This window comes from Hypanus sabinus, chromosome 4 (genome assembly GCF_030144855.1).
Source record: "Hypanus sabinus isolate sHypSab1 chromosome 4, sHypSab1.hap1, whole genome shotgun sequence".
Taxonomy (NCBI): Eukaryota; Metazoa; Chordata; class Chondrichthyes; order Myliobatiformes; family Dasyatidae; genus Hypanus; species Hypanus sabinus.
In genome coordinates, this window is record NC_082709.1 from 79,356,156 (window position 1) to 79,373,028 (window position 16,873).

General features: G+C 53.2%; 1 protein-coding gene across 2 annotated transcripts in view; it reads left to right on the plus strand.

Moving 5' to 3' along the window:
* The first annotated feature begins 310 nt into the window (after positions 1–310).
* The window catches only part of LOC132392915 (acidic phospholipase A2 E-like), a 43,013-nt gene continuing 26,450 nt past the window's right edge, over positions 311–16,873 (plus strand). For both annotated transcript variants that reach the window (XM_059967480.1, XM_059967481.1), the window contains exon 1: positions 311–3,256. In XM_059967480.1, the coding sequence (XP_059823463.1) occupies positions 3,028–3,256 (229 nt within the window). In that variant the 5' untranslated portion in view covers positions 311–3,027. The remainder of the gene's footprint in view (positions 3,257–16,873) is intronic.

A 16,873-nucleotide genomic window follows, 5' to 3' on the forward strand; every position in this document is an offset into this window, starting at 1 on the left:
TCGTATGCACCTCGGGACTGCTGGAGCTGCAGATTCCTTAGTGCATCCTTGTATTCCTGCCATAGCTGTTGGTCTCCACTGGTCGGACCAAGACAGGATTCTAGGTCAAGTAATGCTCTCTCAAGCCGCTCAATCTCAGAGCCCCGCCTCTTTGTCGACCCGCTAGTGTACTCCCGAAATAAAGACTGGATATGGGCTTTGCCCACATCCCACACAGCCAGAGGGAGCAGAACTCTCTCCGTCTCTCTTTCCAGGTGACCCAGAATGCTCGGAACGAATCCCGGAATCGGCTGTCCTCCGGCAGCTGGTTGTTAAAATGCCAATTTTAAGATCCCACCCAAGGGTGCAGAGGAGTAAATTCCATCCACACAAGATGATGGTCTGAACACGACAATGGCCGCATGGAAGATGGCGACATGCAGGAGATGTACGCCTGAGAGGTATACAGGTGGCCTATCCGGGAACCTACTCCTCCAGACCTTCCGGAGAAGGCGCGAGAGTCGGGGTAAAGATTCCGCCAGGTATCTACCAAGTCAAAGGAGCCGACTAGCTCCTTTAACTTTTTTGCCGATGCTGGGTTGCGTTGGAGACCCGAGCGGTAATCCACCTCGAGGGTACAGTAGAAGTCTCCCCTGAGGATGACGCAGTCCCCAGGATCGATGGAACTCAGCAAAGTGGACAGCTGACAGAATAGGTGTGTCTGCATCACCCTGCGCCTCGGGGCATACACAGTGATAAAATGCCAAGGTTCACCATCCAGGCACACGGCCAGGTGGAGCAGATGGCCGGGCGTGACATCTTGGACTCTTACGATTTCCAGCTGGGAGGTTGGGGCCAACAGGATTGTCACACCACTAGAGTTGGAGTTGAGGTGACTCACATAGACCACTCCCTGCCACTCCAGGAGCCAAGCCGACTCGTACCCCGGGGTGGTATGGGTTTCCTGCAGGAAACTCACCACATACCTCCCATCCCTGTGGACTGAGAAATTGTTATATCTGCGGGGAGAACCCCTGCTACCGTTTACATTTAGACTAACTACGGTGAACTTCATCTTGGGAGTACACTAGGCCTCAGCACCAGTACCCTTCCCGGTGAGAACGGAGGCGTCCTCAGCCGCACTATCCCGGAAAAAAAGCAAGAATGCTCTTTGCTTTCCGGGCCCGAGTGGTGCCAACGTCACCCGAAGGAGCGAGGCTGCTTCCCACCCTGAAGTCCCGCACCAGGTCATCCAGGAAGGATTTCAGCTGCCGCCTGTCATTCCCCAACACAGCATTCCTCTTCCCCTTCCCCTTCCGTCTGAGGATGACCCTCAGGGACTTCACCAGCCTCGGCATGCTAGACCAGCGCAGGAATGCTAGTTTAGGCTGATGCTTTGCACCCTCAGAGGTGAGAATGAACTGTCTGATCTCCTCCACAGGTATCAATGGGGATTTTTCAGGAGGGGTGAGGATGTCCACTGTCTTGCTATCAAAGGAGTCTCCCTCCACCCCTTCACTACAAATAGACCCCCCATCTTCCTCCCCCTGTGTACTAATAGACGGCTGCACTTGTAACCCACACTGCGAGCGGGTACCTCACTCATACCTGCCTGCTCCTCCGTCGCAATAGTGTGCCTCATCCACAGTTACGACGATGGAGGGATAATCCCCAGAGATTCCCCGCAGGCCATGAGTAGATGGGGTCGGCATGCAGAGGACATCACCCTCCCCAGGAGACAGGTATGAAGGGGACCCCAGCAACTCTGGTTCTAGGGGTACACGGCAGCTTGATGCTAACTGAGAGAGGCTGGTCTCCCCTTCGTGAACATTATTTGATACACTTGCCTCCAGGGAGGCACTAGCTACTAAATCCTGGGTGGAAGGCTCGAGGGCTGTCTCGGTTGCGGGAAGAGGGCTAACACAACCCTTCTGCACAAACATTCCACCTACTGCAGGACTGGAGGCCACGTCTGGAGTTTCAGGTTTAGAACCGGCCTGCCCTCGGATTCCCACCCCTTCTGAGGCTCCCCCACCTCGACATTCCCTGCCCTCTTGGGGGAAGATCCCCTTCAAGCCGGAGGAGCGCGCAGCTGCAGGATTCGCCGATGCAGGGACACACTCCGCTTCCTCGAGCCTCCCGCACCACTTCAGGGCAAGTGTGTTTCTCGCAACAGAACGCCGGAGCGGGCGTGACTCTGCGTTCTCAGGGTGTTTGGAGTTCGTGACCCTCGGAGCTCGTCCCCGTCCCCTGCACGTAGCCTCAAGATCTCCCACCCGGACCACAGGGGCAAGAGGAGAGGCTGAAACAGGCGCATGAATACGGACAGGGGTAGGGGCAGGCGCAGGGGCAGCTGGGGCACTGGTGCCGGAAGTGGACTCCCTCGGGTTTTGAGTGTTGGGACTCCCTCCGAAAGTGCCTCACTTCCCCGCACATATGGAGTCCCAGTACACCTAATGGTCTACCCCCTTGTGCCGGACAGTAAACCCCCCCTCAGCGTCATCCCTCCGTACCAGCTGCATGAACAGCTGGAACCAGAAAGAGATTGTCTCTCTTAAATTTGTGTCTTATGGCGGTTATCTTTACTTGTCCCAAGCAGGCTGGATAGGGAAGCAGGACCTTGTTGGGAATGAAAAGCTTGACGACACCGAGGACGATTCATTGCGTGGGAGCTGTCACACCAGCTCCATCTATAACAAGATATTTTCAACCGTGGTCCCCCAACTGAGAGCCCAGTGCACCAACTCATCATTCCCCAGATAAACACTGCCTTCCCCGAGCTCTTTCTCTCCCTCAGCCAAGTCCTCCAGGGCCTCCGCACATTGATCCAGGACGAAACATACATCGCACCCCACGTTCGTCTTCCACCGTCTGAAACGGGGCATTGTCCGAGCTTTTGCAGAACTCCCCGAAGGCCTGGAGACCGGTCCGGCGTTATGTCGGAATCGAGAACTATGCGGCGGGGCCGGTGATAAAGTCCTGGAGCGTTTTCGGTCCCGAGAAGCCGGAACGTGGTACGGACGGATCAGATTCCCTTAAATAGCTGGAATGGAGAGAGGATTCTTCTGTTGCTGGGGCAGTGGGAAGGCACCCAACACTCGACAGTACCTGATTGGCCCGGCGCCAGAAATTACAAAGCCAGGAAAGGCTCCGTCGGTCCTGAAGAATTCCCAGGCCGTGAGAGGTCCGCCTCCACGCCGACAGAGGAGGAGAGACGTTTCCCCGGTGTTAGAGGGGAACGACCGTTTTCGCAGCGGCCACAGCTGGGAGCTACTCGGTGAGTTAGCAGCCGACAACAAACGCAGTGTAAACTGGCAGAAAAACTCAGAACGAAGCCTCCACACGAAAACAGCCACTCACTCAGACCCTTCGACTCCCCTCCGAAGTACCTCACGAACTTCATGCAGCAGTTTTTCCTCCATTTCTCTCAGCTTAATCAGAACAGCTCCACACTGAGCCTGATCCCAGGAGTCTGTGATGGGACGGTGTAGAGGGAGTTTCACTCTGTGTCTGACCCCGGGAGTGTGTGATGGGACAGTGTAGAGGGAGCTTCACTCTGTGTCTGACCCCAGGAATCTGTGATGGGACAGTGTAGAGGGAGCTTCACTCTGTGTCTGACCCTGGGAGTGTGTGATGGGACAGTGTAGAGGGAGTTTCACTCTGTGTCTGACCCTGGGAGTGTGTGATGGGACAGTGTAGAGGGAGTTTCACTCTGTGTCTGACCCCAGGAGTCTGTGATGGGACAGTGTAGAGGGAGCTTCACTCTGTGTCTGACCCCGGGAGTGTGTGATGGGACAGTGTAGAGGGAGTTTCACTGTGTCTGACCCCGGGAGTGTGTGATGGGACAGTGCAGAGGGAGCTTCACTCTGTGTCTGACCCTTTTTTTTTATTACAAAATCCTTTATTACAAATTTCGGTGCTATACAATATATACAAAACAGTGGCAAACACAATTACTGCACTACAAATAGACAATAGACATTACACCAGAATGTTGCCATCTCTATCCACGATGGCATTTACACCCCGCGGAGCCCAACGGTCTCGAAACTCCTCCAAGGCCACTGTGGACTGCGCGTGTTCCTTTTCAATAGTTACCCGAGCACGAACATACCCCCTAAACATTGCCAGGCAGTCTGCCCGGGGAGACCCTCCCGCCACCCGTTTCCAAGACCCTCGGATGGCGGATTTCGTCAGCCCCAGGAGCAAGTTGACTAGGACATCCTCATCCCTCCATGCCCCCTTCCTTACTGGATGACCATATATAAACAGGGTGGGACTAAAATGCAGCCAGAAGGCGAGAAGCAGCCCACGCAAATATGCAAAAAGAGGCTGCAGCCTCACACACTCCATGTACATGTGGTACACGGTCTCCTCCAGCCCGCAGAAGTGGCATGCGGGTGGGAAGTCCATGTACAAACTGAAAAACTTATTGCAGGGCACTGCCCTATGCAGTACCCTCCAGCCGAGATCCCCCAGGTGCATGGGAAGAACCCCGGCGTAAAGGGACTTCCAGTGGGGACCCTCCTCACCTCTGGGTGGAAGGACCGACCGCCATGGCGTGTCGACCCTGGGAGTTTGTGGTGGGACAGTGTGGAGGGAGATTCTCCCTGTGTCTGAGCCCGGGAGTGTGTGATGGGACAGTGTGGAGGGAGCTTCACTCTGTGTCTGACCCTGGGAGTGTGTGATGGGACAGTGTAGAGGGAGCTCCACACTGAGCCTGATCCCAGGAGTCTGTGATGGGACAGTGTGGAGGGAGCTTCACTCTGTGTCTGACCCTGGGAGTGTGTGATGGGACAGTGTAGAGGGAGCTTCACTCTGTGTCTGACCCTGGGAGTGTGTGATGGGACAGTGTAGAGGGAGGTTCACTCTGTGTCTGACCCTTTTTTTTTATTATTACAAAATCCTTTATTACAAATATCGGTGCTATACAATATATACAAAACAGTGGCAAACACAATTACTGCACTACAAATAGACAACAGACATTACACCAGAATGTTGCCATCCCTATCTACGATGGCATTTACACCCCGCGGAGCCCAACGGTCTCGAAACTCCTCCAAGGCCGCTGTGGACTGCGCGTGTACCTTTTCAATAGTTACCCGGGCACGAACATACCCCCTAAACATTGCCAGGCAGTCTGCCCGGGGAGATCCTCCCGCCACCCGTTTCCAAGACCCACGGATGGCGGATTTCGCCAGCCCCAGGAGCAAGTTGACTAGGACATCCTCATCCCTCCATGCCCCCTTCCTTACTGGATGACCATATATAAACAGGGTGGGACTAAAATGCAGCCAGAAGGCGAGAAGCAGCCCACGCAAATATGCAAAAAGAGGCTGCAGCCTCACACACTCCATGTACATGTGGTACACGGTCTCCTCCAGCCCGCAGAAGTGGCATGTGGGTGGGAAGTCCATGTACAAACTGAAAAACTTATTGCAGGGCACTGCCCTATGCAGTACCCTCCAGCCGAGATCCCCCAGGTGCATGGGAAGAACCCCGGCGTAAAGGGACTTCCAGTGGGGACCCTCCTCACCTCTGGGTGGAAGGACCGACCGCCATGGCGTGTCGGGACGGTGTACAAGGGCAAGGAAGTGGAGGATGTGGATTAGCAGCCCATACAGATACCTCCTACTTGCATCCCTGAATGGGACTGTGGGTATCGATGAGAGACGGCTCAAGTTGTGTGGACACGGCTCCCGGAGAAGATTGCGGGGTCTGGGCCCGACCAGCAGCTCGGCCTGAGTCGGTCCACACAACTGAGCCGCACCGACAGCCACTGAGGTAGGGCAAGGGTCGGCCAGGACCCCGCCCTCTGCCTGAGGAGGGGATTCCCGGCCTGAGGCGACCATGTTCCAGACTCTCAGTAGGTCCTGATAGAAGCCGGGCAGACTCTGCAAAGCAGTACGGCTGACACCCGCCGGTGGTAACCGCATGTCTTCATGAAGACAGCAGCCCCTCCGGAGGAAGAAAGTCGCCAACACGTGCCACCTGGGAGGGTGCTCGGCGTACAGGAATCTCTGCAGAGTCCTGAGGCGGAGAGCCGCCAGTTGCGTTCGGACGCACACCAGCGACTGTCCGCCCTCTCCCACTGGGAGACTCAAGACCGCTGCAGAGACCCAGTGTTTCCTGTTGCCCCAGAAGAAGTCCACTAATTTCCTCTGCAGTCTTGCAACAAACGGGGCAGGAGGGGCCAAGGTGACCATCCGATAATTCAGCATGTTGGCCACCAGCTGGTTTGTGACCACCACCCTGCCTCGACAGGAAAGCACCCTGAGAAGGCCTGACCAGCGCCCCAGCCGGGCCATGACTTTCATCTCCAGGTCCTGCCAGTTCGCCAGCCAGGTCTCTCCAGAAGGACTCAGGTAGACTCCCAGATAGAGGAGACGCCTAGTACTCCACTCAAAAGCTCTCATCTCCTCCGGCAGGGAGTTCACCTGCCACTGACCCACTAAGAGTCCGGAACATTTCACCCAGTTGATCCTGGCGGAGGATGCCGCCGAGAAAACTTCTTGGCACTCGCGCATCCTCCGCAGGTCATTGGGATCTGTCATCATGAGGAGTACATCATCGGCGTAGGCCGAGAGGACGACCTCCATGTCCGGTTCACGCAGAACCAGACCTGTCAGTCTTCGCCGTAGGAGGCTCAGGAATGGCTCGACACAGATCGCATACAATTGACCAGACATGGGGCATCCCTGCCGTACTCCTCTCCTGAAGGGAATGGGCGCTGCCAGTGATCCATTGACCCTAACAAGGCACTCTGCGGCAGAGTAGAGGAGCCGAACTCGGGCCACAAAGTGTGGTCCGAGCCCAAAGGCCTGCAGAGTGCCCACCAGGAAACTGTGGTCTACCCGGTCAAACGCCTTCTCCTGGTCAAGAGAAAGAAACGCTGCCGGGGTCCCAGTCTCCTGGTGCAGGTGGATCAGGTCCCGTACTAGGTGGACATTGTCCTGGATGGAGCGGCCCGGGACTGTGTAAGATTGGTCAGGATGAATCACCTGTCTCAGTACTGAACCAAGACGGTTGGCCATTGCCCGGGCGAAGATCTTGTAGTCCGCGCACAAGAGGGAGACCGGGCGCCAGTTCTTTAGCAGGCGAAGGTCTCCCTTCTTGGGCAGCAGGACCACGACAGCTCTCCGCCATGAGAGGGGCAATTCCCCGGTGGCTAGGCTCTCCCCTAGAACAAGGCTGTAATCGACCCCCAGGACATCCCAAAAAGCCTGATAAAACTCCACACTCAGACCATCTAAGCCAGGGGATTTACCCCTCCGGAGTTGCCGAAGGGCAGCAGACAGCTCCTCCCGAGTCAGGGAGGCGTCCAGACGCGCTGCGTCATCAGGGCTGACCTTAGGCAAATCTTCCCAGACCTCACTGCACGCCCCCGCATTTGACGGATCCGGTGAGAATAAGGACCGATAGAAAGTGCGGACTTCGTTGATAATTTCGTCAGGATCCGTGGTGGAGGAGCCATCAGCAGCCAGTAGCTCCACCAGCTGCTTTTGAACTCCCCGCCACTTCTCCAACGAGTAGAAGAAGGGTGAGCCGCGGTCCAAATCTTGCAGCATTTGGATCCGTGACCTCACATACGCACCACGGGACTGCTGAAGCTGCAGATTCCTGAGTGCGTCCTTCTTCTCCTGGTATTCCTGCCACATTTGATGGGCTCCACTGGTCGGACCAAGACGGGACTCTAGGTCAAGCAACGCTCTCTCAAGCCGCTCAATCTCAGAGTCCCGCCTCTTCGTCGACCCCCTAGTGTACTCCCGACATAAAAACCGGATGTGGGCCTTGCCCACATCCCACCACAGCCGTAGGGAGCCAAACTCTCTCCGTCTCCCTCTCCAGGTGGCCCAGAACGCTCGGAATGAATCCCGGAATCGGCTGTCCTCCAGCAGCCGGTTGTTAAAGTGCCAATACCCGGATCCCACCCGAGGGTGCAGAGGAGTAAATTCCATCCACACAAGGTGATGATCCGAGCACGACACCGGCCGCATGGAGGACGCCGACACGCGGGAGACATAAGCCCGAGAGATATACAGGCGGTCTATCCGGGAACCCCCCTTTCTAGATCTTCTGGAGAAGGCGCTAGAGTCGGGGTGAAGATTCCGCCAGCTGTCCACCAAGTCAAAGGAGCCGACTAGCTCCTTTAACCTTTTCGCCGATGCCGGGTCGCGTTGGAGGCCCGAGCGGTCCTCCACCTCGAGGGTACAGTTGAAGTCTCCCCCGAGGACGACGCAGTCCCCCGGGTCGATGGAACTCAGCAAGGCGGACAGCTGACAGAATAGGCGCGTCTGCATCACCCCGCGCCTCGGAGCGTACACGTTGATAAAATGTAACGGTACACCATCCAGGCGCACAGCCAGGTGGAGCAGACGGCCGGGCACAACATCTTGGACTCCTACGATTTCTGGCCGGAAGGTTGGGGCCAACAGGATCGCCACCCCACTAGAGTTGGAGCTAAGGTGACTCATGTAGACCCCGCCCTGCCACTCCAGGAGCCAAGCGGACTCGTCCCCCGGGGTGGTATGTGTTTCCTGCAGGAAACTCACCACGTATCTCCCGTCCCTGAGGACTGAGAGATTGTTATACCTGCGGAGAGGACCCCTGCTACTGTTTACATTGAGACTAGCTATGGTAAGCTTCATGTCGGAAGCACACTAGGCCTCAGCACCAGTCCCCTTCCCACTGAGAGCGATGGCGCCCTCAGCCGCACTATCCCGAAGAAAACCAAGAATATCCTTCGCTTTCCGTGCCCGACTGCTACCATCGCTACCCTGTGACCCACCATCTCCCGAAGGAGCGAGGCTGCTTTTCATCCTGATGTCCCGCACCAGGTCATCCAGGAAGGATTTCAGCTGCCGCCTGTCATTCCCCGACACAGCATTCCTCTTCCCCTTCCCCTTCCGTCTGAGGATGACCCTCAGGGACTTCACCAGCCTCGGCATGCTAGGCCAGCGAAGCGAGGCTAGTTTAGGCCGATGCTTTGCACCCACGGAGGAGTGAATAAACTCTCTGATCTCCTCCACAGGTATCAGAGGGGACTTCACTGGAGGGGTGAGGATGTCCATTGTCTCGCTATCAAATGAATCCCCCTCCAACCCCTCACTGCAGACAGATCCCCCACCGTCCTCCTCATGTGGTGTATAAGGTGGCTGCCCCTGTAACCTACACTGCACAGCGGGTACCTCACTCATACCTTCCCGCTCCACCGTCGCAGCAGTCTTACCCACAGTTGCGACGATGGAGGGAAAATCCCAAGGGACTCCCTGCAGGCCATTAGTTGATGGGGTCGGCATGCAGGTTACATCACCCTCCCCAGGAGACAGGCATGAAGGGGACCCCAGCAGCTCTGGCCCAATGGATTCACCAGCAGCTTGATGCTGACTGTGAGAGAGCCTGGTCTCCTCTCCACCTGTACTACTTAATACATTTGCCTCCAGGGAGGCGCTTACTGTTAAGTCCTGGGTGGAGGGCTCCAGGTCTGTTTTAGGCGTGCAAACAGGCCCAGCACTAGCTTCATGTACAACCACACCACCCACCCCAGGACTGGTGTCTACATCTGGGGATTCAGGATTAGACACAACTCCCACCCGGATCCCCACCCCTTTCTGGGACTCCCCCTCATCTGCATTCTCTGCCCTCTTGGGGGAACAATCCCATCTCCTCTTCAAGCCGGAGGAGCACACAGGTGCGGAATTCACCGACAGCGCGGTACTCTCCGCTCCTATCGCCCCGTCCAACCGTACGCTTCCCCGAGCCTCCCTCTCCACCTCAGGGCAAATGGGCGTGAGCTCTGCGGTCTCGGGGGCTGACTTCTTCACGTGTTTCGACTTCTTCCTCGCTTTCTTGCCCCGCCCGGACTCCACCCCGTCCCTCACCTGAACCTCCCCACACGTAGCCCCAGGATCACCCGCCTGAACCACAGGGGTAGGAGCAAACGTAGGAATAGGGGCAGGGTTAGAGACAGGGTCAGGGGCAGGAGCAGGGATGGGATCAGGGGCAGAAGTAGCTGGGGCACAAGTTCCTGAAGTGGACTCCCTGGGTTTTCGGGTGCTAGGACAGTCCCTCCGAAAGTGCCCCACCTCCCCGCATGCATGGCACCGTGGGCGCTCAGAGCTCCAATACACCTGATAATCTACCCCCTTGTGCCGGACAGTAAACCGGCCCTCAACTTCATCCTCCCTTTCCAGTTTCATGAATACCTGTCGCCGGAAAGAGATTACGGTCCGGAGGGTGCGCCTCCTGAATTTGTGCCTGATGGCAGTTATCTCTGACCGTACTTGCCCCAAGCGGGCCAGTGCGAGAAGCAGGTCCTCGTTGGGGATGAAAGGCTGTACGTGACCGAGGACGATGCGTTGTGTGGGAGCCGTCACTAGCTCCATCGGTATAAAGATGTTCTCCACCGTGATCCCTCTACTGAGGGCCCGATGCACCAACTCATCATTCCTCAGGTAAAACACCGCCTTCCCGAACTCTTTCTCAGCGGCCGAAACACCATCTCTCCCCAACAAGTCCTCCATGGCCTCCGCGCACTTTTCCAGGGTAGTTCCAGTTCACAAAATACATTGCACCCCGCGTTGAACTTTCACCGTCCGAAACAGGGCGTTGTCCGAGGCCGGAGAGGCAGCCGCCTTTGCATAACTCCCCGCAGGCCTGCGACTCCCTGCAGACTGGTCCGGCATGTTGCTTCTGTGTCCGAATCGAGAATGATACGGTGGTGCTGGTTATAAAGTCTCGGAGTGAGTTGAGTAACTGGCGGGAAAAGTTTGTACTCGACGGTACCTTGCTGGCTCCGTGCCAGAAATTCCAACGCCAGGAAAGGCTCCGTTAGTCCTGTAGAAACTTCCAGGCCGTGAGAGGTCGAGATGTCTCAAACGACGGTTCGGCTCCAACACCGAACGAGAATCCAGACGATAGAGATGGAAGGAGGTTGCCCCGATGTCAGTGGGGCCAAACAACGTCGTTTGCCTCCGGTTTTTGGAGCGAAACTGCTTCACGGCGAGTCGCCAGCCGCCACAGCTGGGAGCTACGCAGTTCGAAGCCGTCAACGAACCCCGTCCAAACTGGCAGAAAAACTCCAAACGAAGCTCCACTCTAAACCAGCCGCTCACTGAGATGTTCAAGGGACGTTGGAAACCAATTTCCAAGCAATTCAAGACCTTCATAAAGTAGTTTTTCCCCGATTTCTCCCAGCGCAATCAGAACAGCTCCACTCTGTGTCTGACCCCCTTTTTTTTAATACTTGTTTATTCATCATTATTTGGTTTATTCGTTTCTACATTCTTATATTGGTTGTTTGTCTTTGTGTGCGGTCTTTCATTCATTCCATTGTTCTTCAGAATATTTACTATGAACGCCTGCAAGAAAATGATTCTCCCTTGATCTACTTGGAAAACCCAAGTTCCTGAAGTGATGCTTCAGTACAGTCAGTTTCACAAGGCACCAAGGGAGCTATGATGAGACAGAGTATAATGATCTCTCCTCCATGGTCATTTCAGCAGCTTTAGTTTCTTTAGCAGCTTCTGGACCTGTTCCTTTGGGTAGGGTTTCAGGGCCAGACAAGTGGCAGTGTTCTCCGGCTGTTCAATCCACAGTTTATGAACAACTGCAGCCTCTGACCCCAGGGGTGTGTGATGGGACAGTGTAGAGGGAGTTTCACTCTGTCTGACCCTGGGAGTGTGTGATGGGACAGTGTAGAGGGAGCTTCACTCTGTGTCTGACCCTGGGAGTGTGTGATGGGACAGTGTGGAGGGAGCTTCACTCTGTGTCTGACCCCGGGAGTGTGTGATGGGACAGTGTAGAGGGAGCTTCACTCTGTGTCTGACCCTGGGAGTGTGTGATGGGACAGTGTAGAGGGAGCTTCACTCTGTGTCTGACCCTTTTTTTTTATTACAAAATCCTTTATTACAAATTTCGGTGCTATACAATATATACAAAACAGTGACTAACACAATTACTTCACTACAAATAGACTATACACATTACACCAAAATGTTCCCATCTCTATCAATGATGACATTTACATCCTGCATAACCCAATGGTCCCGGAACGCCTCTAAGGTCACCGTGGACTGCATGTGTTCCTGTTCAATATTCACCTGAGCTCGAACGTACCCCCTAAATATTGCCAGGCAGTCTGCCCGGGCAGATCCTCCGTTTCCAAGACACTCGGATGGCTGATTTCGCCAGCCCCAGGAGCAAGTTAACAAGGACATCCTCATCCCTCCATGCCTCACTCCTTATAAATAATAGGATGGGGCCCATATACAAATAGGGTGGGCTAAAATGCAACCAAAAGGCGAGAAGCAGCCCACACAAGTATGCAAAAAGGAACTGCAGCCTCGCACACTCCATGTACATGTGGTACACGGTCTCCTCCAGCCCACAGAAGTGACATGCGGGTGGGAGATCCGTGTACAAACTGAAGAACTTATTGCACGCCACCGCTCTATGTAGCACCCTCCAGCCGAGATCCCCCAGGTGCATGGGAAGAACCCCCTCGTAAAAGGACATCACTCTCTGTGTGAAGAAGTTTTTCCTCATCTCGGTCCTAAAAGCCTTCCCCTTTATCCTTAAACTGTGACCCCTCATTCTGGACACCCTGACATCGGAAACAATCTTCCTGCATCTAGCCTGTCTAATCCCTTTAGAATTTTATACATTTCAATAAGATCCCCCCTCAATCTTCTAAATTCCAGCGAGTATCAGCCTAGTCAATCCAATCTTTCTTCATATGAAAGTCCTGCCATCCCAGGAATCAATCTGGTCTTTCCTCAGATTAGGGGACCAAAACTACACACAATACTCTAGGTGCGGTCTCACCAGGTCCTTGTACAACTGCAGTAGAACCTCTCTGCTCCTGTACTCGAATCCTTTTGCTATGAATGCCAACATACCATTTGCCTTTTTCACCGCCTGCTGTACCTGTATGCCCACTTTCAAAGACTGGTGTACAATGACACCCAGGTCTTGTTGCACCTCCCCTTTTCCTAATCAGCCACCATTCAGATAATAATTTGTTTTCCTGTTCTTGCAACCAAAGTGGATAACCTCACATTTATCCACATTAAATTGCATCTGCCATGAATTTGCCCACTCACCTAACCTATCCAAGTCACCCAGTATCCTCTTAGCATCCTCCTCACAGCTAACACCGCCGCCCAGCTTCGTGTCATCCGCAAACTTGGAGATGCTGCATTTAATTCCCTCATCTAAATCATTAATATATATTGTAAACAACTGGGGTCCCAGCACTGAGCCTTGCAGTGCCCCACTAGTCACTGCCTGCCATTCTGAAAAGGTCCCGTTTACTTCCACTCTTTGCTTCCTGTCTGCCAACCAATTCTCTGTCCAAATCAATACCATACCCCAATACCATGTGCTTTAAGTTTGCACACTAATCTCCTGTGTGGGACCTTGTCAAAAACCTTTTGAAAATCCAACTATACCACATCCACTGGCTCTCCCCTATCCACTCTACTAATTACATCTTCGAAAAATTCCATAAGATTCGTCAGACATGATTTTCCTTTCACAAATCCATGCTGACTTTGTCCGATGATTTCACCTCTTTCCAAATGTGCTGTTATCACATCTTTGATAACCGACTCTAGCATTTTCCCCACCACCGATGTCAGGCCAGCTGGTCTATAATTCCCCAGTTTCTCTTTCCCTCCTTTTTTAAAAAGTGGGGTTACATTAGCCACCCTCCAATCCTCAGGAACTAATCCAGAATCTCAGGAGTTTTGAAAAATGAGCACTATTTCTTGGGCTACTTCCTTAAACACTCTGGGATGCAGACCATCTGGCCCTGGGGATTTATCTGCCTTTAATCCCTTCAATTTACCTAACACCACTTCCCTACTAACATGTATTTCCCTCAGTTCCTCCATCTCACTAGACCCTCGGTCCCTTACTATTTCCGAAAGATTATTTATGTCCTCCTTAGTGAAGACAGATCCAAAGTAGTTATTCAAATGGTCTGCCATGTCCTTGTTCCCTATGATCAATTCACCTGTTTCTGACTGTAAGGGACCTACATTTGTCTTAAACAATCTTTTTCTCTTCACATATCTATAAAAGCTTTTACTGTCAGTTTTTCTGTTCCCTGCCAGCTTTCTCTCATAATTTTTTTCCCCTTTCCTAATTAAGCCCTTTGTCCTCCTCTGCTGGACTTGGAATTTCTCCCAGTCCTCAGGTGTGCCGCTTTTTCCAGCTAATTTGTATGTTTCTTCTTTGGACTTGATGCTATCCCTAATTTCCCTTGTCAGCCACGGGTGCACTACCTTCCCTAGTTTATTCTTTTGCCAAACTGGGATGAACACTTGTTGTAGTTCATCCATGTGATCTTTAAATGCTTGCCATTGCATATCCACCATCAACACTAAGTATCATTTGCCAGGCTATCTTAGCTAATTCACGTCTCATACCTTCAAAGTTACCCTTCTTTAAGTTCAGAACCTTTGTTTCTGAATTAACTATGTCACTTTCCATCTTAATGAAGAATTCCACCATATTATCGTCACTCTTACCCAAGGGGCCTCACATGACAAGATTGCTAACTAACCCTTCCTCATTGCTCAATACCCAATCTAGAATGGCCTGCTCTCTAGTTGGTTCCTCGACATGTTGGTTCAGAAAACCATCCCGCATACATTCCAAGAAATCCTCTTCCTCAGCACCCTTACCAATTTGGTTCAGCCAATATATATGTAGATTGAAGTCACCCATTATAACTACTGTTCCTTTATTGCACACATTTCTAATTTCCTGTTTAATGCCATCCCCAACCTCACTACTACTGTTAGGTGGTCTGTACACAACTCCCACCAGCATTTTCTGCCCCTTAGTGTTATGCAGCTCTACCCATATCGATTCCACATCCTCCAGGCTAATGTCCTTCTTTTCTATTGCGTTAATCTCCTCTCTAACCAGCAAAGCTATCCCACCTCCTTTTCTTTCCTGTCTATCCCTCCTGAATATTGAATATCCCTGGATGTTGAGCTCCCATCCTTGGTCACCCTGGAGCCATGTCTCTGTGATCCCAACTATATCATATTCATTAATAACTATCTGCATGTTCAATTCATCCACCTTGTTATGAATGCTCCTTGCATTGACACACAAAGCCTTCAGGCTTGTTTTTACAACACTCTTAGCCTTTATACAACTATGTTGAAAATTGGCCCTTTTTGATTTTTCCCTGGATTTGCCTGCCTGCCACTTTTACTTTTCACCTTGCTAGTTTTTGCTTCTACCCTCATTTTACACCCCACTGTCTCTCTGCACTTGTTCCCATCCCCGTGCCACATTAGTTTAAATCCTCTTGAAAAGCAGTAGCAAACCCTAGGACATTGGTTCCAGTCCAGCCCAGGTACAGACTGTCCTGTTTGTACAGGTTCCAGCTCCCCCAGAACTTGTTCCAATACCCCAGAAATTTGAATTCCTCCCCCTTGCACCATTTTTCAAGCCACGTATTCATCTGAAATATCCTCCTATTTCTACTCTGACTAGCACGTGGCACTGGGTAGTAATCTAGAGATTATTACCTTTGTGGTCCTACTTTTTAATTTATCTCCTAACTCCCTAAATTCACCTTGTAGGACCTCATCCCATTTTTTACCTATATCATTGGTACCTATGTGCACCACGACCACTGGCTGTTCACCCTCCCATTCCAGAATGTCCTGCAGCCACTCAGAGACGTCCTTGACCCTTGCATCAGGGAGGCAACATACCACCCTGGAGTCTCGTTTGCAGCCGCAGAAACGTCTATCTATTCCCCTTACAATTGAATCTCCTATCACTATAGCTCTCCCACTCCTTTTCCTGACGCCCACTGGTGGTAGCCGTATATCTTTGTGAAGACAGCAGCCCCTCTGGAGGAAGAACGTTGCCAACACGTGCCACCTGGGAGGGTGCTCGGCATACAGGAATCTCTGCAGAGTCCTGAGGTGGAGAGCCGCCAGTCGCGTTCAAACGTACACCAGCAAGTCCGCCCTCTCCCACTGGGAGACTCAAGACCGCTGCAGAGACCCAGTGTTTCCTGTTGCCCCAGAAGAAGTTCACAACTTCCTCTGCATTCTCGCAACAAACGGGGCAGGAGGGGCCAAGGTGACCATCCGATACCACAACATGGAGGCCACTAGCTGGTTTATGACCACCTCCCTGCCTCGATAGGAAAGGACCCTGAGAAGGCCTGACCAGCGCCCCAGCCGGGCCATGACTTTCATCTCCAGGTCCTGCCAGTTCGCCAGCCAGGTCTCCCCAGAAGGACTCAGGTAGACTCCCAGAAAGAGGAGACCTCTAGTGTTCCATTCAAAAGCTCTCATCTCCTCCGGCAGGGAGTCCACCTGCCACTGACCCACTAAGAGTCCGGAACATTTCACTCAGTTGATCCTAGCGGAGGATGCCGCCGAGAAAACTTCTTGGCACTCGCGCATCTTCCGCAGGTCATTGGGATCTGTCATCATGAGGAGTACATCATCGGCGTAGGCCGAGAGGACGACCTCCATGTCCAGTTCACGCAGAACCAGACCTGTCAGCCTTCGCCGTAGGAGGCTTAGGAATGGCTCGACACGGATCGCATACAATTGACCGGACATGGGGCATCCCTGACGTACTCCTCTCCTGAAGGGAATGGGTGCTGCCAGTGATCCATTGACCTTAACAAGGCACTCTGCGGCAGAGTATAGGAGTCAAACTCGGGCCACAAAGTGTGGTCCGAGCCCAAAGGCCTGCAGAGTGCCCACCAGGAAACTGTGGTCTACCCGGTCAAAGGCCTTCTCCTGGTCAAGAGAAAGAAACGCTGCCGGGGACCCAGTCTCCTGGTGCAGGTGGATCAGGTCCCGTACTAGGTGGACATTGTCCTGGATGGAGCGGCCCGGGA